At 47.2% G+C, this 27877-nt stretch overlaps 1 protein-coding gene across 7 annotated transcripts in view; it reads left to right on the top strand.

Moving 5' to 3' along the window:
• CFAP65 (cilia and flagella associated protein 65) overlaps positions 1–26878 on the top strand; it is a 32179-nt gene extending 5301 nt beyond the window's left edge. For 3 of the 7 annotated variants that reach the window (XM_051787882.1, XM_051787876.1, XM_051787881.1), the window contains 27 exons: positions 295–440; positions 1537–1759; positions 2101–2366; positions 3586–3786; positions 4217–4579; positions 5391–5528; positions 6395–6640; positions 7059–7283; positions 7555–7707; positions 8988–9153; positions 9716–9844; positions 10350–10575; positions 11448–11576; positions 11877–12053; positions 12748–12814; positions 16644–16754; positions 17523–17714; positions 18448–18606; positions 19878–20021; positions 20467–20583; positions 21139–21276; positions 21762–21827; positions 23391–23605; positions 23980–24129; positions 24635–24916; positions 25584–25721; positions 26490–26878. In XM_051787882.1, coding sequence (XP_051643842.1) covers positions 295–440; positions 1537–1759; positions 2101–2366; positions 3586–3786; positions 4217–4579; positions 5391–5528; positions 6395–6640; positions 7059–7283; positions 7555–7707; positions 8988–9153; positions 9716–9844; positions 10350–10575; positions 11448–11576; positions 11877–12053; positions 12748–12814; positions 16644–16754; positions 17523–17714; positions 18448–18606; positions 19878–20021; positions 20467–20583; positions 21139–21276; positions 21762–21827; positions 23391–23605; positions 23980–24129; positions 24635–24916; positions 25584–25721; positions 26490–26532 — 4610 coding nt within the window. In that variant the 3' untranslated portion in view covers positions 26533–26878. Of the gene's footprint in view, positions 1–294; positions 441–1536; positions 1760–2100; positions 2367–3585; positions 3787–4216; positions 4580–5390; positions 5529–6394; positions 6641–7058; positions 7284–7554; positions 7708–8987; positions 9154–9715; positions 9845–10349; positions 10576–11447; positions 11577–11876; positions 12054–12747; positions 12815–16643; positions 16755–17522; positions 17715–18447; positions 18607–19877; positions 20022–20466; positions 20584–21138; positions 21277–21761; positions 21828–23390; positions 23606–23979; positions 24130–24634; positions 24917–25583; positions 25722–26291 lie in introns of all 7 variants that reach the window. The other 4 variants (XR_007904587.1, XM_051787879.1, XM_051787878.1 and 1 more) reach the window with 4 other exon arrangements.
• Positions 26879–27877: the final 999 nt, after the last annotated feature.

Raw genomic sequence — 27877 nt, 5'->3', positions numbered from 1 at the left:
GGCAGAGGGAAATTTCTAAAGCTTTCTGGATGCAAGATAAAATAAGCAATGGTTAGCAAGTCCTTGCCTGAAGTGCCTTGTGTGGCCACTGACAAAAAAAAGATGTGATTCTGAGTTAAGTAAATTAGGGCTGGAAGGGAGCTTATTTGGTGCAAACCAGGGCCAACTTTGAAGGTAGATCCAACTTCAGAGTAATCTGAGGTTCTTCAGAGGCTTGTCCAGTTGAGTGTTGAATATCAAGGGATGGAGATTCCCTCTCTCTTTCCTAATCCAGTATACTATTCTCTTTAACAGCCAAGTACCCCTATCTCCGTGTGCATGTGACAGGGAAGAAGTGTGAAGGTGTACAGGCTGGGAAGTTTCGGGATGTCCTGTGCTTTGGATCAGTGCCAGTGGGGACAACTGTGGAAAAGTGTGTAGAAATCTTCAACCTGTCTGTGGTATGTGGAGAGGGAGATTGACTTCTTGTGAGAAGCTGGCATGCTGACACATTTCCATGGCACATATGGTCTTGTGTATCTCCCTTAATGCTGTGAAAATAACCTAAGTGTGAATGTGAATGAAACAGAGATGATGAGCCTTCCCCTACCAACCAGGCTATTCACCCTTGCCTTCCAGCTACAGCGCTAAAAACATAGCCATTTGCAGCATAGTATTGCAGTTCCCACCTGCTTCCCACTGTGCTTGGTCCAGATCAGGCAGCCACCACTGTCCTTTGCATCCTGCAGGTCTCCTGCTCGCTCTGGACAAGCCCATCAGTCCTGTGTGGCAGTCTCAAATTGGTGTGCATATGTCCCAGGCAGGTGATGGGTCTTCTGCTGCCTTCAGTGGACTGCAGCCCAGTGAATTGTTCTAAAAGTTAGAAGGGCTGCATTTGAGCACCTTGTTACCTGTGCCAGCTCAGCCCATCCCAGCCCCTTAAATGATGGATGTACCCACAGACTGCTGACATGGATGACAGCAGTGCTCCCTCCCCAGGCTCCGCAACTCAGGAGTGGCAAAGACGCACTTGTTTGTTGTACTGTTATTATTCGCACTGCAGTGATGCTCAGCATCACCAGGCAAGGATCAGGACCTTCTTTTAAGGGGCTTGAGGAAGGTGTCAGAGCACTGGCTTTTTTTTTTTTTTTTTTTTTTTTGTGAAAAGAAAATCCCTAGACAGGGTGGAACTGTGGATACAGGGAAATAAGTTATTTGCCTTCCTGTTCCCATGGTCACAGAAGTCACTTAGGCTACTTTAGCCCCTGAGAACACCTTGAGTCATCCTTCTCCCTACCAGGAGGGCTACTCCAACCCCAGAGATCACAGAGTTTTGCTGTAGCCCACTGACTTCTGAGAGTATTGTGGGAGTTAGCTGCTGCCAGTTCTCCATCAGGGCAGAAGTTTGTTGCACAGGATTTCTGTGGTGTCCTTGGTGTTCTTGTTGGTGTTCAGCTCTGATGAAAACTGCAGTTCTTACTTGATCAGTGCCCTGCATTCAGAGCCATCCTGGCTCATGTTGGCCCCTTTGTTAACCTATCTCTCTTCTACTTGCAGGTTGATGCACCATGTAGGATAAAGCGAGCAAAACATCCTCTGCTTTGTGATTATGTTTTCTCCTGTGATGTGTCCCATGGCATTGTTCCTGCCAAAGGGAAGCTGGTCTTGCGCATACAGTTTCAGCCTCAAGTAGTAGGAGAACACAGTACTGACTATTTCATTATCACATCTGCTGGATGCCTCCTGGAGACTGTTCTGAAGGTGGTTGGCTCGTGTAAAGGTACCAGAGTGAAAGACTTCCCTGTTTCTCCCTGCCATCTTCTTACCACTGCAGGGAGATGGTTAATGCTTGGGGAAGGACTAGGAACTGTCATAGCCCACAGTCACAGGCTTACCTTCTGCTGGGATCCTGGCTGTCCCTGGTGCACTGTCTGGGGTTTACACTTGCTTGAGACAGATGTTTGACTGTTTTAAGTGAATGTCCAGCTGTTTGCTAGGGCTGGTGTGTTGGCTGTTGAGGTGATCTGGTTTGGGAAGATCAGTTAAGTACAGCAGTGGCTTGTGACATGTTGACAGAAACAGCTGTGACAAGTCCAGGATCTGTCTTGCATGTTGTGCTAGGTCCTTTGGTGTCCCTGGACCAATATTCTGTGGACTTTGAATGGATCAATCTTGGAGAAAGTTTGATGCAGACACTGAAAATCAGCAACATGTCAGATGTCCCAGCCTTTTACCAGTTTGATATTGATTGCAAAGGAAGTGTCTTCTCCTTGGATCGCCCTTGTGGAGTCTTGGAGGGCACAACAACACTAACGCTGAAGGTGACCTTTCGACCTACTCACCCAATGACCTATCACCGTAGAGTCGTGTGCCTTGTCCACCATCAGGTATGGGAGGCAAAGGGTGGTTTCATTGCCGTGATACTTTAGAAGGATCTTCCACTGTAATCCAACAGGGCTGGCCTCTTTCACTTAGTAGCCCCTGAAAATCTCTTCCCCCTGCGTTTTCATTGATACCTATCATGGAATCATTAAGACTGGAAAAGACCTCTAAGATAATTGAATCCAACCATTAACCCAGCACTGCCAAGTTCATCACTAACCATATCCCCAGGTGCCACATCTACATGTCTTTTAAATACCTCCAGGGATGTTGACTCAGCTACTTCCCTGGACAGCCTCACAGTGCTTGACAACCATTTTAGTGAAGAAATTTTTCCCAATATCCAATCTAAACCTCCCCTAGCATAACTTAAGTTTGTCTCCTCTTGTCCTATTACTTCTTAACTTGAGAGAAGAGACAAACTCCCACCTGGCTACAACCTCCTTTCAGGTAGTTGTAGTGAGCCTTCTTTTCTCCAGGCTAAACACCCCCAGCTCCCTCAGTCACTCCTCATAAGACTTGTGCTCCAAACCCTTCACCAGCTTCACTGCCCTTCTCTGGACACACTCCAGGTCCTCAATGTTTTTCTTGTAGTGAGGGGCCCAAAACTGAACACGGTATTCAAGGCATAGTCTCACAAGTGCCAAGTACAGGGGGGTGATCATTTCCCTAGTCTTGCTGGCCACGCTATTTCTGATACAAGCCAGAATGCCATTGGCCTTCCTGGCCACCTGGGCACACTGCTGGCTCATGATCAGCCAACTGTCAACCATCACCCACAGGTCCTTTTCTGATGAGCAGCTTTCCAAGCACTCTGTCCCAAGCCTGTAGTGCTGCCTGGGATTGTCGTGACCCAAGTGCAGGACCTGGGCTCTTGTTGAGTGGAATCCCCATGGTGCAGGTTCCTACCAGCAATAGGATGTGGACAGACAGTCAGTAATGCCTGTGGGTGGGGTGAGGTGCATCTTCAGTGGCTTCTGTCCATTTAGGGCTCTGAGTTAAATTTAGCTGCACAGCTGTGCACTGAGTGCCTTCAATTTTCACTCCAGTTTCGAGAAAGTTCTTGTGTCACAAAAAGACATAAAGTAAGTGGCAGCCTAGCATTGCCGATGCTAAGCCTTTCCCAGGCATGGTTTTGGAAGTGAGGTACTGTCATGGTGTACCTTTCAAAGCAATCACAGAAGGACAGTTTATTTCTTATTATTCTTGTTGGTGTTTTCCCAGGAGCCCATGTATGTGGACTTTTTTGGTACCTGCCATTCAGGCACAGCTAAGCCAACCACCCTTCAGGCAAGCCACCTCTCCTCATACCGAACCAACATGGTGAGGGGACTGACCTTCTATCCCCCTGATATCCTGAGTGTGATGCTAAAGGATGGGAAGTTGCAGATGGATGGAAAGGGAGCCCTCATGCTGCCCCCTGAGGTATGAGCTGCCCTCACTGGAATCTAAGACATTCCCAGCTGTTCACTGCATATGCTGAGTTTCTGTTGCACAGGAGACAGATGTAGAAGGACTTGCAGGTGCCAGATTGATTTCTTTAGTATCTCTGCTGTTAATGTTCCCAGCACACACCAACACTATCTTTTTCAGCTGGATTTTACCCCCGCTCAGCCACTAAGCTGCTTTCTGGATTTAACTCAGTCACAGGTTTGTCTTTGGTTCATGTAGTTTTAGATTGAGGACTGGCTTACAAACAGGAGCCTCCCTGAATCCTAAACTTTGAGCTGTTCAGGAAACTGTTACTGAAGTGTATCTTGTTTTCCCTCTTGCTCATGAAGGCAGTCAGGACTGTAGTGTCTGGTGTCTCCCACAGGTACACTTCTGCTCACACTGAGATATTTCCATCCTGTAGATCTCTCAAGACAAGCCTCCCAAGGAATACTTTGAACCCAACTCCATGACTGAATATTTCTGTGATGGCGTAAGAAGTGATCTCGCCTCGTTTCCCACTCATGTTAGTGTCAGCCCCAGGGAGTACGATTTTGGTTGCTGTGTACCACCTCACAGGGCAGAACCTCTTCCTCTCTATGTGACCAACCACACCAAAGGAAATATCATTGTTGCCTGGACTCCAAGCCATGGCAGTGCCTTCCTAGTGCACCCTGAAATCTGTGACATCCCACCTCTGAAGACTTCAGCCTTCCGTGTCCTTTTCAAGCCCACTCAGGTCAACAGTCTCTATGCAGCAGAGCTAGAAGGTTTTGCCTTCTACAAGGTTAGTAGAAATTACTTAGACCAGAGAGGACCTAGTAAGCAATTGTTTCCAGAATAAAGGCTTTTGAAGGAGTTTAAATTCAATTGAAACCCTTAATTTTGAATTTGACAAACTAGCATCTTTATTAACTCCTTTGGCTCCTGCTTTGATACGGTAGTGGGTTAAAATTTCTCCTTCACTTGTGTCTTGGCAAAGAAGTGAGAGAAGCAAGGACAGCCCATGCATGTGGACAGGTACACTTGCTCTTACCCCCAGTGAACATGAAGCAATGTACACCTCCTTGAAGCAGGAATTATGTGAATTACTGCACCGTTATTGTAGATGAGAGCCTACACAAGGATGGTTATCATGGCCTGGGTAATGGACAGTAAATTGTTTTTTTTGTCTGGCCCTCCACAAGTAAAGCTGCTGAGGGCACTGTATATTACTGCAGCCTCTTCTTCCAAATGGCATAGGATTCATGCCACACAGGTCTGCAGTTACAGGAGTTTTAGCACCTAGAAATATCCTGGTAGGTGAAACTTAACATTTGCAAGTCTCTCAAACTGCACTAGAGTGTCTATAGATGTTTCTTCCTAAAGCAACTCTTGTAATATCACAGAATAGCTTGGATATATCCTTCTGCTTGAAAGTTACTCACTGGTCTTTTGTTCCTCATCTGGCACTGGTTAGTCCTTCTTCCCTGAAAAAGTAAATTCCTTAGCCCCAGGGATGTCATTGAACAAATAGCTGCTTGCAATGGTACATACACTTGAAGGCACTTTGCCACACTCCCTGCACACACTCTGTGCTGTCCCTTACATGTCTGCAGGTGATGAGACACTACACCAATGTTGAGAATGATGCCACCATCTGTCCGTCATGGTGCCTGACTGTGAAGCTGAGAGCACACACGTATGAAGCAGGACGGGAACACTTCATTCCACGGTACATCCTCGATGTCCCCAAGGTGTGTAACTGATTGACATTTGGGTATTTGCAGAGACACTTAGTCTGAAGTCTTTACTTTCTCTTCCATTGCACCATCCTCAGATGTGACTTTGGTGGTTTCTGATGGTGTGGAGATTCCTGCTTTGGTACAGAAGTAGGATGCTCTTTTTCCTGCATTAGCTTCCCAGCCTCCAACATATCAGGTTGTACTGAGCATCTCATTAGCTCTGAGAGGAAAGCTGTTGGGATCTCGTTCCTTTCTGTTTAAGTGAACATAGGCACTAACAAGGGTGTTCAGTTCCCTCCCAGGAGCATCAAGTACTCTGCATGCACTTAGACAAACACAGAATCCACACTTAAGGAAGAGAAGTGGTTGCAAGGTAGAATGGAAGTTTTCTTCACACTTCCTGCTGTTTCTGTAGCACAATAAAGTATTGTTCATATGAGGTAAAGTGATATCTGATCCTAGGAAGTAAGAATAGTCTTGAGAACCTCTTAGAAAATCTCCTCAACTAATCCAGGACATGCAGCCTGATATGTATGAATTGGAGCAAATTCCAGCCTGCTGGAATTCTTGATCCAGGAGGTTGGTCTCCATGCAGAAATGAGCAAGCAGCTTTCTTACTAAATGAACATAAAGCATTCCATAAAGGAAAGTAGCTTCACTGATCTCATGAGCATATGAAAGATGAGGGCCATTGTGGGAAGGAAAAAGCCCATATTTTTTATACCCTTGGGTGGTTTCATTTCTTTCCTTGAAAAGAAGTGTTACATAAACTCAGGGCAGTGCTTGTTGGAACCTGGAATTCAATATCATGAAAGCTTTTTCTTTAAACTGGTTTTCTAAATCCAGCGAAAACAACCCTTCTTGCTTGTCTCCACCAGACTTTTCCTCCTGTGGTTCCTGACACTGATGCCTACTGCAGCATGCTGCTGTTGAACATGAGCACCTCTTTGATGACTTTCAGTGTGAACCAAACTGCCTGTCCCTCTGTTTTGGTCAAGCCCAGCTCAGGACACATCATTCCAGGAGGCCACCAGATTTTTTTTCTCTCCACTCACCCAGTCAACACAGTCTCACAGCAGCATATCCTGCCTTTACAGCTGAACTCTTATCCTGGATACACCAAGGTAGGGCAAGGGAAGTGGAAGATGGTGAGCAAAGTTTTATTCCTTTGTAGTCTTCCCTTTTCACAGTGACTTGCACTATGATGCCTATTATATCTCCTAATGGTTAGTTTGGATTTTTCTCTTTGGAAATAGGAATGAAAGAATATTTTCAACACTTAATTGTGGGATCAGCACTGTATAAAGAAGGTGCTTGTGGTGCCAAACATCCTGTAGCCCTTATTCCCTTGCATTTCCATCTGCTGGAATGCACTGTATTATGCTCAGGGCTCTACTTCACAGCACAACCTAAGGAACTTCCCCTCTCCTTCAGATCCTGTTTGTTCTTATTTCTGGGAAGGAGCAACATCTTTGCAAAGTCCCTTCAGAGGTAGCTGAAACTTCTAGCTAATGTCTGTTACCTTTCCCCTTAATCCCACAGGAGATTTCTCTCCAGAGTTGTGGGGAGTCCCTTCTTTTGCTGTTAGAAGGTGATGGAAATCTATACTTCAAGCCTCTCTATGTAGGGACCTCCTCTACACGAATGTACACCATAAAAAACTGCACAAGGCTACCCATGATTTTCACATGGAAGATACCTCAATCTTACAGTAAGATCCTGTCTGTCAGCCCCACTGCAGGGATCCTCCAGCCCTATGAAGCCATGGTAAGTTTAAGGTCTACCAAAGTTGTACTTTGCTCTCTACAATACAGCCACAGCCTGACTTTGAATATCTGAATGTGCATTCCCAATATGAGTCTTTGACACAGATGGAGGTGGTGGATGATTGAAGGGAGAGTGTCTCCAGAGTTCTCTGTAAAGACTTAGGTTAGCTGTAATGGAGGAAGGAACTGTGCATGGAATGCAACTGTTGAGGTGTTTGGGTTTGTCTCTGGTCTGGAGCTCCTGTGAGCACTCTCTTCTCTTCTGATTGCAGGCTCAGGCATGGACTTTTACTCCAGATGAGGAGACCAAGTATCTGCTACAAGCTATGGTGTTTGTGAGGTGGAAAATCTCAGATCCTGTGTCTCCTGAAAGTGTCTGTTATGCCTTACAGGTTGTTGGAGAGGGGGCACTGGGCACCATCAGGGTAAGGAACTGGGGCCCACTGGGTAGTAGGAGGGGTACTAGGGTGGGATGGGGATCTTGGACTTTCCTTTTTTGTGCAATCTGTACTGGAGGCAATCAATAAAGATTCACAGCAAAATTCCCAGACAGTGCTTTCAGTGTAGAAAATAGAACTAATTCTAGTGGCCTAATGGGCAACAGCATATTGCAAATGTCCTGCCAGTTCAAATGTGACATTCCCAAATCCTCTGGGATTGCTCTCAAATCCTCTGTTTCAAACTGAACCAAGCAAGCCGTTTGGCTCCTTGGGAATCATGGTTCTCTCCTCTGTTCTGTCTGCTCTCCTCCATTTGTTCTGCCGTTACTCTGATTTTTAAGTGCAGTGGACCTTTTCAAGTGGTATAGCCAGTACACATCCACCTGGCTTTCCTCCTATTATCTGCAGATCGGTGCAGCCACCTTCATTTTCAGTCAGGCTTCTTAAGCAACCAGAGGTAAATAAAATAATACTTTGTAAGGCATTGCCCCGTGTCAACCATGTGGGACAGATGGGTGATAATGTGTTAGAGGTACCTAGTCACTATAAATTGTATGTGAGTGCACAACTATCCAAAAGAGAGGGGGACTCAATGCAGTCATGAAAGGGCCAGCAAACATCTCTCAGCCCTTGACCCAAGTGCAGCTGGCCAGCTAGTCTCCTCACAGCCCTAAATATACTACATCCTACCCGGCAAGCAGCCTAAATAATGGTAGGAGAAAGCATTTACAGGAAGGATTGAGCCCCTTGCAGGCCCATTATAATGCCTTAACTGCTCTCTAACTACCTGAAAGGAGGTTGTAGCAAGGTGGGTGTTGGTTTCTTCTCCCAGGTAATAAGCAATAAGGCAAGAGCAAATGGCCTCAAAGTGCACCTGGAGAAGTTTAGATTGGATATTGGGAAAAATTTATTCACAGAAAGGGTTGTCAGTCAATGGAATGGGCTGCCCAGGGAAGTGGTTAAGTCACCATTCCTGGAGGTATTTAAAAGATATGTAGATGTGGCACTTGGGGACTTGGTTTCGTGGTGGACTTGACAGTGTGAGTTCTATGGTTGGATATGATGATCTTAGAGACCTTTCTCAACCTTCATGATTCTCTGATTCTATCTCCCAAGGCATGCCAGGTCCTACATGAAGCAGGGAGCCCTTTGCACTGCGCTGCACATGCCAAGGGATCAGCATATGGGGAGATAAGTGGTGGCTACACTCAACCACTATGCTTGACATGTAACAGTGACCTTAGCGTGGTGGGTTTGTATTCCAGGCGCAAAAGAGGTGCCTGGACCTTGGAAATGTTCTGGTTGGTGACCTGCAAAGCTGCAGCATTGTACTGCTAAATGATGGGATCTGTTCTCTGAATTACATCCTCAGTGTGGAACAACTCATCACTGGGCCCTGTGACCCTGAGGAGGTCCGCAGCGATCCACTAGGTACTGTAAAGGAGTTAGCATGGGATGGGGCCTTAGCTTTTCCCTCTTTTCTCCAAAATCAATCTAGCATGAACTCAGAGGTCGGTCTGCTTGCTGGCTAGCTTGCATTGATTATCTCAAACCTTAAGGTGTCTGCTCCTTTGTGTAGGAGGGGACTCTTCTATCTTGCTAGAAAAAGCATAACCCAGAGCCTGACAACTGAAGTTAGACCAATCTGGACCTTGAAATAAGATGCAATTTCCCAGCAGAGAAGGAAGTTAAATAAAGGAACTTCCCAAAAGAAATGTTGGAGTGCAACCCTTAGCTGCTTTTTTAGAGGATCTCCTCTGGAGCAGTTCCCTCTTCTTTGCTGGCCAAAGGCAGGCTGGGTACTCCCCATAAACTGCCTACAGTTGTAGCCTGGGAATCCCAACTTCCACACCTGAAGCTGATCCTAACAATTAGAAAAAGGGTGGCAGTGGCTTGAGTGCAGGTAGGCTTAGAGATCTGTGTGCTGAACATACATGTGGTGTAAGAGGGACCAGTGATGCCACAAGCTTATACCATCTCTTGTCTCCTACAGCTCTAGAGTTGGACTGCTCCAGAGGGACAATCCCTGCAAGATCAAAAGCTTTCGTTGGAATAACAGTAAGGCCAGCCCGTCGGCTGCATTACACCTGGTCAATCAAATATGCTCTTTGCACCCCGACAGGTGAGATGGATGTTTTGGGGTGTTCAGAGGTGGGGAACAGCATTTATAAAGGAAGAGACTAGCTAGACAAAGACTTTTCAGCTTGGAAAGTGGAAAATAGCAATGTCACGTGAATGGTAGGAAGAAGACAAGATATAAACAACTGTTTATTATTTTTCATTGTGAAAACAAGGCACACTTCATAAAATAACTAGACTGTAGGTTTAAATCAAAAAAAGGCTTTTTTCACATAGTGCAGAACTAAATTGTGTAAATACAGCTGAAAAGGATCACATTCATAGTCTTCTGGTGATCTCTAAATACACAGCAAGGTACAACTAGAAGCCAGTGGTCTGGAGGTTTTGAGAAGCTGCCAAAGTAAAGACTATGTACAAGTCTCTCTCTTTCTCTCTTTCTTTCTCTGGTCTTGGTAGGGTCTCACTGCCCCTTGTTGCAGGCAAAAGGACCCAGGCAGCTTCCCCTTAATGATTCATGACTACTTTTTGGTGTTTCTTTCTCTCCCAAGCTACAGATCATGCAAGCACAAAAGAGGAGCAGCAGCCCCTCTGCTGCATTGTAGCAACGGGCATCTACCCAACTTTGTGCATCACAGATGCCTGTTCAGCAGGAAGTGCCAACAATATCAGCAAGTTGCACCTCTGGAAGCTCTTCTCCTTGGACACACTGAATGAATACTTGGAGCGAGACCCGACTCCCGGCGAGCTCACCTACAGAGTTCCCACAAGGCACAGGTGAGATGAGGAAATGGCTTAGAGGATTTTTGAGTCTCTTGCACGAGCCAGACAGAGATGCTGTGGCCGTTGGCATGTGTTGCAGCTCATCTTAGGTGCTACAGGCATTTGCTCACCTCCACTTCTCTGCTTACCCACCCTTGAAAGAAGCCACCAAAACAAAGAATAATTTAATTGCAATGGACCTCTAAAAGTCTCTGGTCTAAACCCATGCTCAAAGCAGGGACATATAGGTCAGGTTTCCCAGGACCTTGTTCAGTACAAAGCTGAACATCTCTGAGGACGAAGAAACGACAGTCTGAGCATCTGTTTAACCACTTCCATGGTAGAAAATTTTTTCCTGGTATCTGATCGGATTACCTTGTGCAGTTGCTGTCCCTTAGCCCTTGCTTCAAAAGGCTGAACAAACCCAGGTCTCTTAGTTGCTCCTTGTAAATAATCATAGAATGGTTTGGGTTGGAAGGGGCCTTAAAGATCATCTAGTTCCAGCCCCCCTGCCATGGACAGGGACACCTTCCACTAGACCAAGTTGCTCAGAGCCCCATTCAGCCTGGCCAATGTGCACCAGCTCTCAGCCATCTTGGTGGCCCTCCACTGGACCTGCTCCAGTATGTCAGTGACTTTGTTGTACTGGGGAGCTGAAGAGAGACTTCAGCTAAGCAGGACTCTCTTATGCAACTCACTCTCATTAGGCATTTATGAAAGATTTTTTTTTTAGAAAGTCAGAAGGCCTGCCTTATGCCCAGCATCTCTTCTCCCCAAAGGGCCAAGAGTGTAAGGTCAGATAAGAATTATAAGGAAAGGAGCCAGTCATGCCCTGCTGACCCTTCCTCCTGTTTCAATTTAATCTCTTCTTTCTCTGTTGCGACCAGCACATGCTTGATCCCTCCAGTGTATACTCCTCTTCTGCTGGATTTCAACTTTGGGTCTGCCCCTGTAGGCTCAGAGCCTGCCCTTGTGATGCTTCTGCTGGAGAACAAGGGTGTGGTGCCTGTGGACTGGTAAGCAATGCTCACTGGAGCTCAGCCTTCTTTTTGGGGTCTGTTTGGGTGTCTGGAAGTGCTCACAGGGCTGTGAGATATTTGCAAATTAATAGGGTGGGGTTTTTGGGTGCAGCCTGTGTTATGGAGCTGCAACTGAAATCTGTTTGGTGGGTCTGGGTGGGGAAGCAAGCAGAGAGCTGCAGGGACCTGATGAAATGGGATGTGTCCCCCAGCTAAGCCCAGCTGGACTGAATGTGCTGACCATGGACCTGGGGAAGTTTCATGTCCTTGTTGCTGATCAGCTCATTGGTTCCCTAGGGCCTTCTTGTTTCCTTCTGATCAGAAGATGGACATGGAGCTTTGGGCAGAGGATATTGAGTTTAGCCCTCGGGAGCTGCACCAGATGAGAATTCAGGATAACCAGCTCTTCAGTGTTTCCCCAAAGTCAGGAACACTTCTTCCAGGACAGGAGAAATCTGTCCAGCTCTCACACAGGTGACAAGGACAACTACCTATACTTCAGAGCCTTGTGCTATGTGCCAGAACAGCACATGCCATCAGTCCCCTGTGTTTCCATGCCAGATCCTTTCCCTTCACATGTCCCTTACTCAGCAGAGAATGGGCAAGTAAAAGATTCCTGAGCATGTCCAGTTTCTGGACTCCATAGACTTTGTCTTCCCCAGGGGAATGTTTTAATGTCCTTTAACACTGCAGTGCAAAACGCATTTAGTGTGACATGCTGGGGACACTTGTCTGCCTTGATCTGACAGTTGAGGAGATGAACAAGATGCTGCACTTCCTGTGATTTTGATTATGCAGTTATAGTCATATTTTTGTCCTCAGCTAGAGCTGCTAGCCCTTGTGTGCCTGTAGAGGGTATGAAGGAAAGTGAACACCTCCCCTTTCACAGCAGACCATATTTGAGAAGTACTGGCATTTTGTTGGCCTAGAAACTTGGGTTCCTAAATAGGTGTATGACTAAAATCATCACTGTATCACTCATTCCAGCCCAAACACCAATGTTCTCCCACCACCAGCTCCCATCCCCGCCTCCCCGGGGATCTTATGCAACAGTGACTCTTTAGCTGGGAAGTGAATTGTCTCTAATGCTCCGTGTGACCCTGATTCTATCACCCTGGGCACAAGGTTGGTTTCTAATGTTTTCGACTCTCTCCTCTTTCACTGCTAGACATGATTTCATTGGCACTGATCGCCTCCCCGTCCTGCTGAAGGTTTCCTATGGCCATGAGATTCTGGTAAGATAGCAGGTGTCACCTCCTTCCATTTGCAGAACAACAGTTAGGAACTGATTTAAGAGGTGTTTTCCCCAGAAGCTGCATGGTGTACAGGGACTGTGGCCTTCCCCTGGCATTTGCACTAGCCAGGCAGTAGCAGAGGGCCAAGCAGAGACATAAAACCAACATTCTGACAAACTTGTGGCTCCAGCACAGTGTGATGTGGGCAATGCACTGACAAAATGGCCCTTGGATATCACATCTGCTAGTTTTCTCAGCAAGAGGACCATTATTTATTATTAACCTTTGTACTTTATTACTGGTGTTAGTGTAGAACTACTTCTTCCTTCAAGGGAACTCCAAGTCCAAAACAGCCTCCCCAGGTTTTACAGTCCCTGCATGTTTTCCACACTCTAGTGTAACTCATGGCCAGGATTTCTGTGCGTGCTTCCCCTCATTTCATCTGCTTTTCCATGCAGTCTTCCTGGAGTTCAGATCTTCAACCATCCTACTTCTCTTATATGCAGCTTTCCTGAATCTCTCCATCACATCAACTCTTCTAAGCTCTTCAAAGCCCCCAGAAATGTGCTCTCCTCCAAAAATATCACCTGCACTGACTGCAGTTTGGGGAAGCACAGGGTGGCAGAGCACCCTTCAGTTCTGGAGGTACAGAAGCAGCTGCCTCTCCAAGCCCAGAAGGTACTCCCTGGGTTCCTGGTTGGCTGTAACCTTTGTCCACCCACTTATTTCTCCTGCCAATGATAGAGGAGATTCTTACTCATTCTTCCTGCTTCGTTGCTTCCTAAAGCATCCCAGAGCTGATCTATGATGTGTTTTTCCTGAGCATTTTCTCAGGCTTGGAACTAATTTCTCTCTCTCTCCCCCTCTCTAAAACTGTCAGTTAGAGTCAAAGTCACCTTGTGCTCTGCCGGGCACAGCTCATGCCCGGCTGAGCCTTCCTGTCTGTCTCTGAAGTTTCCTATGAGACCATTGTGTTCACACATCTCTTTTATTTTTCTTTTCTTTCGGGACTGTTGTCAGCTGAAAATCCAACCCTTTGACCAAGCTGTTCAAACAGTGGCTTAACTGTGCCTTCCCTCAAAGCCCTTGGACAGGCTCCCTGTGCTCTGCCTGCCTGGCACAATCCTGAGAGCGACTGTGAGCATTTCACCAGCTGGCCCATGAGGGAATAGGCTTTGGAGCACCAGAAGCCCATAGGGCATGCATCCTCTCTTGCCACATAGCCAGTGGCTTTGATGGCTACCAGAGGCCACCACTCTGCCTCATGCTGTCACTGCAGAAGGGGCTGAGAAAGCATAGGAGGCCCTGAGGATGAAAAGATTCCTGGGTGCATTTGAGCTCTGGCAATAGGAGCTGCAGAGGCCAGTCCAGAAACATGGAGCAGTGCAAGTAGTTGCAACCTGCAGTGATGCAGTGCCAGTACTGAACTACTGATATCAGAAAGTAGGAGTGGAAGAGGCTCCTCCTTCTGCAGAGAGGGCAGCTGAGGGGCTGAGCACAGTGTACCTTCTTTCCTTTCACTCATGGCATGAAGTACACAGAGCTGGCAGCCCCCATGGCAGAGACTGTCCTAAGGGTGCTCACATGCCAGGGTGGAGCAAATCCTCACCTGAGAATCTGGTGAAATGTGTAGAATATAGGCTAACCTTAAGGGAAGCAAATGCTGTAATGTCACCCCAGAAGTTAAGTTTTGGAAATTTCAGAAAGCAACAATAAGCAGAGGACAAAACCATTGAGCTGAGGTATTGCTTGGTTATTCTGTCAAATTCCAAATTACTTGGCCTTGGAGCAGTGTTGTTAGCCAGCTGCAAGCCAATGCCTGTTTTTGGGGAGGGGCCTAAATTCACTTCTGTGATTACTCTGCTCATGTGGATAGATTTTGACCTTCCACTCTGTTTCCCCAACAGAGCCTGTCTACTGCATTTTCACGAGAAGCTCCCTCTCCATTACTTCTTCCCATTCAGTGACCTTCTTTCAGTCCTGTGATGACTGGATTTATAGGTGCTCTGAAGAACCCAAACTGATTTTCCATTGGCATTTTCTTCTGGCTACAGGAGGAGACTCTGTGGGACTTGTGTGTTACCCAATTCCTTGTGCAGTAGGGTAACATGGCCTCCCACCGCCTAATGCTCTCACAGGCTGTCCTTTGTCCCATTGCCTGTAAGAGTGCAGCTGTGACCTTGTTCTCAGAGCTCCAGAATTGTTTGGCCAGGCAGAATCTGCAGCTCTTAGCAGTTTCACTAGGAAAAGCCCAGCCAGGTGCAGGTGTTGCAGGATGAAGCCAGTTTGCAAAACTCCCTGGAGAAAAGGGCTGGAGAAGGAGAATCCCTGAGCACACAGGTTTCATAAACTGGAAGTGTTTGCAGTTCACTTCTTAGCTGTTAATTAGGTATTGTGAGATGTTACACCTGCAGCACATGTTTTCCAGGCAGCTCTCCTCCCTGGGGAATTTGCATCCCTCTTATGCTCTAAGTCTTCACTGTGGGATGAAGTCTATGCACTCGAAGCAGAATTGATTGCAGCAGGTCTTCACGTTTCTCCGTTTATCTCCCTTTAAGTGATAGTCCTCTAAATGTCACATCCTGTCTCAAATGGAAACTAATTACAGTTTTTCCTGGGCATTTGTGGTCTGTTGGAATTCAAGGTGTTTTTTTGACTGAAGGAATATAAATGTGTGCTTCAATTACAAAGCTCACAAAGTTTCCTGTCCCTTTTACCCTTGAAGTTTGAAAGTGTCAGCTTATGTCCTGCTCCTGTTATCATTTTGTCTGGCATATCGTGGCCCTCAGGAGGCTGAATGCTCATGTAGTGCTTTGAAAAGATCCCTTGAGGGACCTTTTTAGCATTGTATTTCTAGTCCTCTCTTCTTCCTCACTTTGCTTATGGAACTGAACCAGAATGGGTTGTTTTGAAGGAATTGTCATTCTCTGCTCCTTTTTAAGTAGCTGATACAGTATCTCCTTCAGGTGTCTATCTAAGGCATCCACCTGCCATTGCAAGCATCCTCTCTGTTTTCTGCACATGCACTTGAAAAATAGCTGTGCTTCAGGTTTAACTTACTGTGAATTGCAGCAACTCAGCTCCCACTGGCCCATGCAGAGACATTACTAACTCTGTGACTGCTTTGCAGACTCTACCCCAAGGGAGACAGCTCAAAGGAGCTTTGGGGTGATTGTGCAGGAAATCATGCATCATGACTCATCTTTGGCCTGATGGCAGTTTTTCTCAAAATGCAGGATCCTGAGTGAATGTAGAATCCCTTCTATGAAATAGCTCTGTAAATCTCTCCATGTTACTTGGAGTGCCTGGTGGCTGCTTTGCTGACAAAATACTGTTGGTCATTATTTGAACACAGCTGGGATCTTCTTGCAGCTTTCGGACTGTTAGACACATTCATGGAGCAGATGTCCTTTGTAGTGAGGACATCCAGATGGTCCTTTCCAAGAGGAGGCCATTACTTACCTAAAATCATGTCTTTCAAAAGGGTTTGGCTGTCACAGCTGCATGCTCTCCTATGTACAGCCTAGACACTTTAATTCATGGAGAATTTCCACCATACATTTGCACAGAGAAGCACTGACACTGGTGCCTGACAGAGCAGAGACAAAAGAATGTTCTTTCTGAAACAAGAGGGAACCTTTCAGAGAAAAGTTAACAGTTGAGTATGTTCTCCATCTCCTTGATTTTTTTCTTAGGACCCTCTATCCTGGTATCACCAAGTTAGGTCTGTAACCGTGTTGCCTTCAGCTTGCTAAGTACTTCAGAATCCTTGTGTTAGTGATGGGTGCAAGGCCCTGTGAGAAAGTGACTGCATTTCTTTCCACTGTAGCTGACCTTCATTGGCGTGACAGTGGAACATGACCAGCGGTATGCTCATTTTGCATCCACTAAGCACCTTTTCACACCCATTGCCGTTGGAGGCTCCCGCCCCCCCACACAGGTGAGCATCTTGGAGCCAAACCCAGCAGCAAGTTAGGGAAGGAGCTAGTGCCACTGTGTCCCAAGGACAGGCAGTGCCTGAGGCGATTCTAAGGAAATGGAATGGCCTCCACAGGAAAGCATTACAGCAGAACTTTGAGACTAGTCCTAGGCAGAGTCTGGAAATGGTACCAGGGAAAGTACTCACCATCTCCAGTTTGACAAGATTTGGTGTTCACTCTAATCAGAATAATTATGGGGCATGTTGGGCTGTTCCCTTATTCTCTTGTATTGTCTCTGAGTGAAAACTTGCCTACCTGCTCCAGGTACTCTGGAAATAAATTCTAATTAGTTTTTTGGTAAATTAATTAAACTTCCTTAAACACTTATTCAGCAAAAAGGCAGCTTTGATTCTGTTCTGCCTAATTTACTTGGGAAATTAATATGTCTGAATTGCATTAAGATCACTTTAATATGAGTGGTTTTGCATTTTAAGTAATCTGCTTTACAGTGATCCCTTTAGCTAATTTGTATTAATTTTCTCCTAATGTGAATTTGCAAGGCACCATTTGGAGAGACGTGGTGGTTATCAATGTACATGTGTGGTGATAAACTTTCAGCACAGTCTCCTATCAGAGCCTCAGTGCTAAGTCTTGACACTATAAGGTCTCCTCGTTCTTAGGAGACAAGCTGACTAATTATTAATGGTTATCCGAGTCCTCTGGGGAAGTGTTAACTAGTTTAACTCGTACGTGGTATAATAAGGACAGCTCTTTCTGACTCATTTCAGATTTATAAACTCTACAACGGTGGCTCCATGCCTGTGATGTTTGAGGTTCAGCTGGACAACCTCATGAGGATACAGGAGGAGAATTTTCAGCATCCTGTGTTTGTCTGCCTAACTCCTAGAGGAGAAATCCCCCCTGGCAAAACAGGCCACATTGAGTGGATCTTCTCACCACTGGAAGCTAAAACGTACTTGGTAAGGTCCTCCTCATGACTACCAGAAACAGATTCTTTCTGTTGACCTAAAATTCTTTAGGTTTCTTACTGATGGTTAGTCCATGTCATGCTACAGCTGAACTGAGCTCCATTCCTCCAAGACACGATCTTCAGATCAAGTGAGTGGCTGGTCTGATCAAGAAATGGAGCAAATAAATTGTTATAGCATAAGAACAGATTTCTTCCACAACCAGAGTCATCCCAGTCTATATATTTCAAGGACCAAACAGTAACTGGGAATATCAAACAGTATCTGTTCAGATTTGTGGTTCATTGTTGGCCTCCAAAAACTCCCACCAAAGAGACTGAAGTCAGTGTCTTTTATCATTGCAGCACATACTGCTGCAGACCTCTGGCAACAGCTTTCCCAAAGGCCTCTGTCCTGGGCTGCAGCAAGCAGGCAGGGCCAGAGGTGGAGCACTACTTATTGCCTCACTCTGTGGTGGATGCATGGAAAAATAAATAAATTTAATTTTAAAACTCCAACTTTTGCTCCAAGTCTCTGACCATCTCATGCTGCAACTGGCTAATTGACTACTTTAACAGCTTTCCTGGGCTAGCAGGAAAGGTCAAGGCCTGAAAAAGAGACTAGATTTCTCTTCTTCCATGCATGTGGTGTATTTTAGACCAATCCATTAGCAAGTGTGCTAGCTTATTGCACATCTCTACCAAAAATTACTCTGGACTTAAAACTCTTATCTTGTCCGAGGCAGGTTGATGTTCCCATCCACATCCTGGGGGGTGAATCAGCCCTGATCACTTTCCAGGGAGTAGGCTACAATCCAAATGCTGTAGGAGAGGCTACCACATCCAGCAAAGCTTTGTCTCCTTCAGTCTTTCCAGGTTCTAACAAGCTAATTGTGCCTGGACAGGTAAGTGATATGAGCAATATGATCAGTCCAGAAATGTGTGAGAGAGACTGAAATATGCACATGGTTCATTCTAGCAGTAGCCCGTGTTGCAGGAGAGTTCATTTGCCATGAGATTGAACAAGACATTTCCCTTCCAGCAGGTCGTCTAGAGCCTAACTCATGAAAGCTGAATGGTGCCTTCCTTCCAGCTTGCTGCTTCCATAGTCATTAAAACCAAAAAGGGTTTTGGATTTGTTTGTGTACCAAATTTTCCCTTAGAAGTTACCCCCATCACAGCTGCCTTTGTCATTTGCAGCTACAACACCTTTTTCTTTGGTAATTCATTCACAAAAAGACCATCATACTCCTACATACCTTGTCAAGGCTTGACTCCCACCATTTCACAGCCAAACTCAGATGATTCATAACCTGAACACTGACTGCAGGATGGTCACTAATGCAGGCACATCCCGAGGAATGTACTTGTTTGATCTGCCGCTGGCTCAGCAGGAGCTTGTCTGGCCTGGCTAGAGCTGGCCTGCTAGCCTGGACAGTCTGTTAAACTCACCCACAGATCCCAACATAGTGAATCAGCGTTAAACAGCATCAGCAGAGGCATTCTGCAGTCAGGTAAAGAATCCATCCTCTGTGACATTAGCATGCCTTCCTTGGATCCCAGACACAGCTCCGTATGCTCTTTGGCTTCTGTAGGGCAATTATGTTCCTGGATACAGCAAAGAGAAGTTGGTTAAAAACCTCTCTTGGGCTGCCAATGAAGATGCCATGACACAAGGCTCTGTTATCTGAAACCAAGTCATTAGTTTCTTTCTCTAATGATCAGTGTACATAATTAGAGTTCGCACTGGGCCTGGAGAATGGGACAAACTAGTAGCATACTAGTACCAACATGTGTTAGGGTACTAGTAACTTACATTCAGGTTGATGAGGATTATACACAAGCACGTGCCTGGCAAGTACTGCAGAGAATCTGAGTTTACTGGTCCTCTGTGCTCCTTAGATCCTCTCTTGTCTGGCACCAGTGTTATGTCCTATTCATTGCTTACCCAGTCCCACTGCAACAGGGCTGTCCTCTTGTGATAAGGTCGTTGCAACCAGAGCAAAGATGGGAGAAATGTAACACTCCCTTAAGTTGTTATGGTAAAGGCAACTGGTGAATATTATCTATGAATTGCTGGATAAATTAGATATGACAGGGTGACTGCCCTTCCCCAGTGGCCACATCCCATCTTCCTTCCCTGGTGTTCCTTCTGGTTTCACCTTGTTTCCTGCAGGTAGCCACCTTGTCACACCACAGGATTTGCTTTGGAAATATCCCAGACTGCACCAAAGCCAGTCGACTTGTCTTTCTCAACAATATCTCGGAGAGCAAGGCTGTTGTGTTTGCCTGGCAGATAAGCCCCTGTAAAGACAAGAGGGTGAGTCCTCTTTGTTCTACAGCCTTCTTGGCCATGTCTGTTGGGTCATGAAAGGACCTTACAACTCCATTTTCAGCAAGACACTCAGTCCTAGAGAACTGGCTTTTACTAGCTGATGAAAGGAAAAGGCAGAGAAAAGTGAAGGCAAGGGTTCGGAGAGGGGGAAAAGACAGGAATTCAGAGGGGAAATCTGAAGACTTAAGTGAGGTAACATAAAGCTGGAACTACAGGATGTGAAAACAAACCTCAGAACTCTGTCCACCAGCAAAGTCCATGGTTATTCTTTGAATGTATCAGCTGCATCTCTCTCATGCCACATACCTCTAAGAAGGACACGTGTGTTTCCTGCAAAGAGAAGGCACATAGGAAGGTCCCAGGACCATGAAACAGCTCATCTGGGGATGAATTTTGTTTTGGTTTATTTTGTTTTCCCCCCTCATCCCAGGTGTTGCAGATTGCTCCAGAGTCAGGGGTTGTGCAGCCTGGAGAGAACATCCCTTGCTTCATCACACTGGGACCCACAGGGAATCCCTCCTCCTGCAGCACAGATCTGGTGTGTGAGGTGAGACCCAAGAGGTACCTGTATATTACCATTACCTGGGCATGTCATTGTGGTTCCCAAATGGCTGACCCCAGCAGTCCGCTGCCTGCTGCTTCCAGCTGAAGGAATCCTTCTCTGCTATGCACTTCTCATTCCTGAAGGCACTTAGCTTCATCCTTCCTGATGCTTTAAGTGTCTCTCTCTCTCTATGTGGCTCACTAGATGAGGTGTAACTGTGCAACATATGGTTTTGTGAGTGGCTTTCAGTGGATGTCAAAGATTTGAAATCTGTAAAAAAGAAGTCTTGCAGCTTTAATATTAGTGGGGGCACAGACTTATAGTAGTCTCCCTCTGGACATTCTCCAGGTTTTCTTTGGCAAGAGAATATTTCTTCTCTGTATGAGTCTTATAATAGCACTGTTCTTTCCTCTTTCTTCCACTGGAATACATGGAAAGCCAGTGGGCTTATTTCTGGGACCTCCTGAAAAGAGAGAAATTGGTGACAGGCATGGAATTGAGCCAGAGACTGTGTTATTTGCAGCTCCCTGCTCCTTCCAGTCATGGTTTCCTTCATAGGTATACATACAGGAGTCCCTGGTTCAGTATGAGAGGGACCTGCAGGAGTGGCAAAAGGAGAAGGAACGGCAAGCTGTGGAATTCACCATCACAGAGAAGGACCTTGGGACTAAGAGTAAGCCAATGTCACCTGCAATGGTAAGCGCTCTCAAAACTTTATGCCCGCTTAGCTCAGCTCAGAAACAGCAGACAGTGTCAACAAGAAATGTTCTTTAAAAAAATCTAGGCAAGTTTATAAGAGAATATGAGCCTCTGATCTGTTCAAGACCTCAAAGCTGATCTGTGGATCATGGAAAATGAGATCATGGTTTCCAGCCAAGAATTGCCTTACAAACTCTGAAATTGCTAGTGACCATCTGAAATTTGGAAGTGCATGAGAAGCCTTAGGAGAAACAAAGCCAGTGGCTGTGGAAACCAGGGTTTGGATTTTTAACCATGAATAAACATTGGAGAGAAATGTGTAGCTAGCAGTAAGAATGTGGCCTGACTGAAGAATGGGAGGATGAGATCATTGACTATCAGCTGGCACAAAGTAAAAAAAAAAATTCTAGTCTTGTTCTGCTCCATATCTTTCTTACATGGTAATTTCTCTTACTTTTTTAATATACATATTTTATTTTTAGAGGTTATCAGATTCTGCTGAGACAGAAAATCTTCCTGAATCCTCAGCTGTAATCAGGAAATACAAGGTAAGTCAGGCCTGTCTTGCCCGTAGTAGAATCAAACTGATTGCTTTAGAAAAGAGGCAGATGCTGGATATCACAGCGTGGGAGTCTGGACAGAGAGTACAACAGGATTTGTAGCTTCAAGGCTTTGGGAGACAGACTGTTTGGAGGAGCCAGAAGAATTAGACTGTCTGGCTGTGTTCTGTGGGCAGTAACTTTCCAGCTGAGGTGAATGGGAATCGGAATTGGAACCAAATGTGTACCCATGACTAGAGAAAGGGGGAAAGGTTTCAAATAAGCAAGAAAAGATGCAGGGCAGTTGGCACCTGGACTGATTTCATGCTGGGAATACAATGGAAGGCAGCAGGACTCTGGCAGGATGTGGTGCAGACTTTGCCCTCACCACTAGAAGAACTGTGCTCTGTGCCTCAGGAGAAGCTGCAAGACAAACTGCTGGAAGACAGCTTTTCCTGCAGTGGTGGGAAGGTGTGAGACAAGGTTCCAGTCAATGCTCTGCAGAACTGTCTAGGTCCAAAGTCACAGCCACGCTGCACCTATAGCTGTCAGCAGGACATGCTATGGGAATGGCAGGGCTCACAGAGAACCAGCTAACCCAAGATGTGGAAGGGTTTAGGGGAGCTGAGGGCAGGCTGGGCCTGTGAAGACTGAGGTCACTAGGAGATGCAGCTTGTTATCTTCGGAGTGTCACCAGAGTCAGGCTGTAGCAGTGCTCCTGGGACCCTGTGGAGTGCCTGTGCATGCCTTTCACTGTCCAGGTGAAGGAATCAGCTCAGGGTGGCTCTAGCTTGGACTGTCTGCCCTGTGCTATTAGGTGTGATCAGTGATGCAGATCAAGGAATTCACTTGGGATGAACATAAGAATTGCTGCAGAAAAGTAAAAACAATTTAATTTAGTCATCTAGAGTTTTAACCCCTAGTGTCAATTTGGAGCCTGCAACCACTTGCTGTGTCTGTGTAAGGAGCAGTGAAGGCCCCTGGCCTCATATTCAGTGGCGGGACAGCTACGTCTCAAAGATCATTGAAGTCCTGCGATGCCTGAGGGCTTCCCCAGATATCGGTAATGTCCTTCTGGCCCAGGCTTCTTGCCTATTGCCCTTAGAAACTTCCCCCAAACTGACTGCTGGTAATGCAACCCCAGGTTGGCCCATGTAGTGTGGCTGGAGTCAGTTCTTGGTTTCCTTCCAGGTTGGGGGACAATTTCCCCATGCGTTCCATCCATGTACTCCACTTCTCACACAGCACTCCTGGTGTGCTCATAAGAGCAAAGATGATCTCCCAGAGTTCCACAGTGATAGACTGGAGTACAACAGCCCCAAGTGGGGAGGCTCTGAAGCCCTGCTGACACTTGGGGCAGGCACACTAGGCAGTGAGGAGGGAACAGACCTGATTTTCACTATGGCTGCTTGTGCCTGATAGCAGTACTGTGGTGCTAAGATCATTTTGACACCAGGATCTGGCAGCTCTGGCTGCTGGGCTTTCTGTTCTTATGCCTGTGCTTAAGCCTACACCAGCGTACCTGTGACCAAAGGAGCAACTATATACCCGCCATTTCTTTCTTTCCAACAGACATTACCCCCTATTAAAAGCCACTCTAAGCCCAGTCAGCCATCTGGACCCCTTGAGAGGAGGCTGCTGTTGGGCAAAGACACCAGCCGGGTGCGGGTCAAACCAGAGCATCCCAAGCCCATGCTCTTACACCTTGATGTGTCAGCCAGGTCCCATGCTATTGAGGACTTTCTCAGGAACTTCGCTTTGGAGTTGCCCAAATACTTCTTGTCCCGGTAAGAGATAGAGTTTTTTGGATTGGCTTCCTCTTCTGAGCCAGGGCTGCCCATGCTCTGATATGCACTGAACTTGGAGCTCTGCTCTGCTCTTCTCCAGTGCCTCAGAATTAGGTAAGAGTGCTCTGCTTTCCCCCGCATTAACTGACATGACCTGTTATTCTCTCTTCCACAAAGGGGAGATACTGTCAGAGCTCAGTGCTCCTCTCTTATGACAGTGTCCATGCTGCTGTCACAAATACAGCAGCTCCCACTCCTTGCCTGGTTCCCTGCACTGCTTGCTACTTGCCTGAATTGCTCCAGCAGTGCCAGGATGGTGCAGGTAGTTTGGTCCAGTAGTGCTCCCACTGATGGAACAACAACTTCTTTCCCAGCTCCTTCAGCGCCCAGCCCTCAGAGAGTGAGTTTGTGGATTGGAGTAGGTACAGAAACAGGATGGACATGGAGCCCAAAAGTATGTCCCTGGTGGCTGCTTTGAAACAGGAGTTGCAGATGATGACTGACATACTCACAGGTGTCATCAGGTGCGTGTCACTTCACCCTCACCTGGTTTAGAGTCCCTGTCCTCCAGAGAATTCATGCAGCCCTCTGCTAATCCCAGAGGAATCTGTGCACTCTTATTGCACCATAACAGGGGATCCACCTGCCAAAGGACTATGAGCTCAGGGATCCTGGTGTGACAGCCAAAGGCAGGGTCTTGCTCCCCAACCAGAGACTGAGTCCATCTCTCCGTGGTTCCCAGAACTAGGGAGCTCTGCCTGCTGTGATCTTGGAAACAGGCTACATTGGAATACACCTGTTTGGTTTGTCAGCTGCATAGATGTAAAGAACAAGGGCTGGGGAAGCAGAGATAGTTTCATTAGTTCAGGCAATCTTGCTGCCACCCTGAGCCCCAGAAAGCAAGAAGGGACAGACTAAACACTGACATCAGTCAGGGTTTTCTTTTGATTTGTACTATCTTGTAATGATCCTCTGGGTCATATAGATAGCTGATTTGCTGGAACTCATCCTTTATTTTCCTATTCCCAGAGGCCTCTTGGAGAACGCCCAGTTCCACAATGCAGTGAGAAGAAGCCAGGATCAGCCTATTCCATATTTCTCCCAGTTCCGGTCTGCAAAATCAGCAGAGGTCCGGAACAGGAGACAGTGCTCCACGATCCCCTCCAGGGTCTCTGCTTCGTCAGATCTTTACCTTGAGAAAAATGGAGAGAAGAAAGAAATTAGTCAGGAAACCTCTCCCAGTGATTTGCTGCAGTCTTGGGAGATTTTTCACCACAAGCAGTTGAGTGAGAGGAAGGAGATGATAAGTAGGTGAGGAAGAGCTCACACATAAAAGGCAAGATCTTCACAGGCAGGAGAGCCATGGCAGCACACTGCCTGGCCAGAAATCCATTTCTCCTTCAGCCCTGCAGCATTTCTGCTGGGGTGTTTTGTGTTCTCTGAGTGGAAGTTGATGCTAGCCCACCTAGCCACCCTCTGCTGAGCGTGGTTTGTGGAGAGGGAAGGTTTGCTGTGTCTGGGGTTGGGCAGGGTTGGGATGCTGGTAGTTAGTGAGGTCTGCTTTACACTCGGACAGTCCTGGCTGTATTAGACATGAGGGTGAAGTGTGTGCTTACTTCACCTTTTATTTTCACTGCAGTATTTCACTACCTTGCATTTGCTGTGGCTACTCCCTTGCACACTGCTACAGGTTACAAGCATATTCACAAATACCAGCTAGAGCGCAGCTTAGAGGGAGAAATCAGTAAAACCACAGTCACCCAGCTCTGTCTGGGGTCAGGGCCTGTCACCAGCTAGCACAGTGCTAGGACAAGGGTCAGCAACCCATTGCTCAAGTTTTGGTTCATTGGCTTTAGTGCACAGGAAACAGTGTGTACTCCACTGCTGTCCCTGATGATTCCTGGGAGGAGCCACAGCAAGTAGCCTGCCTTATCTCCTTTCTGATAGCTGTCCTCTGCGCGTACTTCTGTGCCTCTAGGCAGCCGGCTATTGGGAACCTCGTGGAGCTGGTGCTGGAAAACACACTGCAGAATATCCTGATTGAAGCCAGTCGTGGGGAGGTGGTGCTGACAGCCCGGCCCAGGGTCATTGCTCTACCCCCCAGCCCTTCCCGAAGGTAGCAGAGTATATCTGTGTTCTGATGGGGTACAGGACCTGTCCTTAACATGTCAGGCTGAAGCACAGCCCATTTTTAGACCTTGTGGATTAGCTGAATCCCTGCTTATCAATGCCAAGGCTGCCTGTGCACAAGGGGGAAATCCACTCTCAAAGTCACTGCCCCTTCTTGACTTGTCCTGAGCCACAGAGCAGAGATGGTAATGACACATCCTTTCTGTGGACCTGAGACCCTTATGCAGTTCTGGGCCATGGCCCTATGGGTGAACAGCTGGCCTGACACACTGGAGAGCCCAGCACAAGGATGGTCCTATGGGAGAAGGGGTCAAAGTAGCAGGCAGCACAGCTTCTGACAGCAGAAAAGGGGCAAAGCTTTTGTAGTCCAAGATGGTGTGGGATCTAGTTGGGTTAAGGGAATGGCCATTGGTGGGAGAAGTAGATTTGGGGCTGAGGACAAAGCATGAGAGTTTGCCCCAGCTTGGACAGAATTGCAGTAAGATGGGATTGAAAGTTGATGGGAGAGGGTTGTTGGATGGAGATGTCATCACCAGAGCTGCAATCTCTTCTTCAGAGTCACCAATCCGGCACCCCCAACCACCAGAGCATAGTTGCTGGGCCCTGTGCTGCTTGAGCTCTTCAAGCACATCAGCTATCTTCATTCTTCATCCTGTCCCTGTGATGTCCAGAGCAACTCTGACCCTCCCAAACTATGACCTGAGCTCAGCATGCTGGCTGCCTCTGAGGAGGTATGTACTGATTATGTTCTCAGCTCCAATATGAATCCTCTGACAACTCCACAGCAGAGTTCATGAGATCTCTCCTTTCTGTGGCTGGCCACATCATTGGAGAAGAACTCTGTGCTACGGGGAGCACACGGAAAACCTCTGTGACAATTACCACTTGTCCCAGTCTGTACCAGCTGGGAAGGGAGTGGAATCTGCTTTGAAATGTAGCTGAGGAAGGACTGACAGCTGGGCAATGAGATGATAAGCCCCTGCCGACATCAGTAGGATGCAGGTACTGAATCCTCCTCCCCTCCTTGCTCCAGTGATGGCTGCAGGTTCCCCTTACAGCGACCAGCCTGAGGAAGCAGCTGCAGCACCATCAGCACACTGAGCAGCCAAATAAAAGCAACTTGGCCTCCGGACACAGACACCAGCGTGTAACAATACATAATTCATGTGTCTGGGCTTGTGAGCACCCTGGACAAGGTCTTTGCTTTTTAAACTGCAAGGCTGTCACCTGGGGAAGGGCATGCTTTGAGCCTTGGCCTGGCTTGGGGGGGTTTGTCAGGCTGCAGTAGGTGCCGCAGTGAAGGAGCAGGTTTGTCACAGCCGGGAGGTGGCAGTGTGAGTTGTGAGAAATCCCAGCGGCCGGCGCAGAGGCTGGTGCTGGGCCCCAGCTGCTGCTCCCAGTGGAACCTGCAGGATGGCTGTGCCAGGCAATGGGGCTTGGTTTGCAGCATGTCCCCTCTTCTGCAACCCTGCTATGGGCTCTGCAACGCTGGACTCGCACAGCTGCCCAGCTCTGGTGAGAATGCAGCTGGTGTTTCCCTCCAAACTCTCCTGCCCTGTTGTCCAGTCCAGGACCCAGCCAAGACCAGAGCTGCATCTTCTTCCCTTGCAGCCCAAGAGAAGACTGTGCACGAGGAGCTGGGGAGGGCTTTTGTCCTGCTCAGCAGAGGGCAGATGCCTGCTGTGCCTGGCGGTACCACAGCTCACCCAGCTTCACCCAACAAAGCTCCGCTTCATGCAGGAGCCCTGTGTGTGTAACTGTTATTAAGCCCCAGGGCTGAGCTGTTCCTATTGTACAGCAGAGGCACTGCCAGCTCCTGAGCTCAGCCTAAGTGCCTCAGGCCTTCACGTGGGTCCTGGATCCTTCTCATGAGAAGTGCAGACCCTCTCTTCCCTCCCCAGCACTCTGGGTGCCAGGTCTCCTATGTCACAGCAGTCTGTCTGTCTTCCTCTGGACTGTGACTAGTGCTGACCAGGTAATAGGGAACCACTTCCTCCACAGCTCAAGCAGCAGTGGTGCCTGGCTGTTCAGTCCGCTTGGGGTGATTCTGCTTGCTCCAGGCTCCTCACTAGGATTTGCTCACTGCAGATGCTCTGTAGTCCTGTGACAAGCTTCCCAAGTGGATGACACAGGCAGGGGCAG

The sequence above is a fragment of the Manacus candei genome, unplaced genomic scaffold, assembly GCF_025592945.1.
Source record: "Manacus candei isolate 608988 ecotype Guabito, Panama unplaced genomic scaffold, ASM2559294v1 h1tg000023l, whole genome shotgun sequence".
In the NCBI taxonomy this organism is placed as follows: Eukaryota; Metazoa; Chordata; class Aves; order Passeriformes; family Pipridae; genus Manacus; species Manacus candei.
The sequence above is the reverse complement of the archived record's forward strand: the minus strand, read 5'-3'. Positions and strand labels throughout refer to the sequence as shown.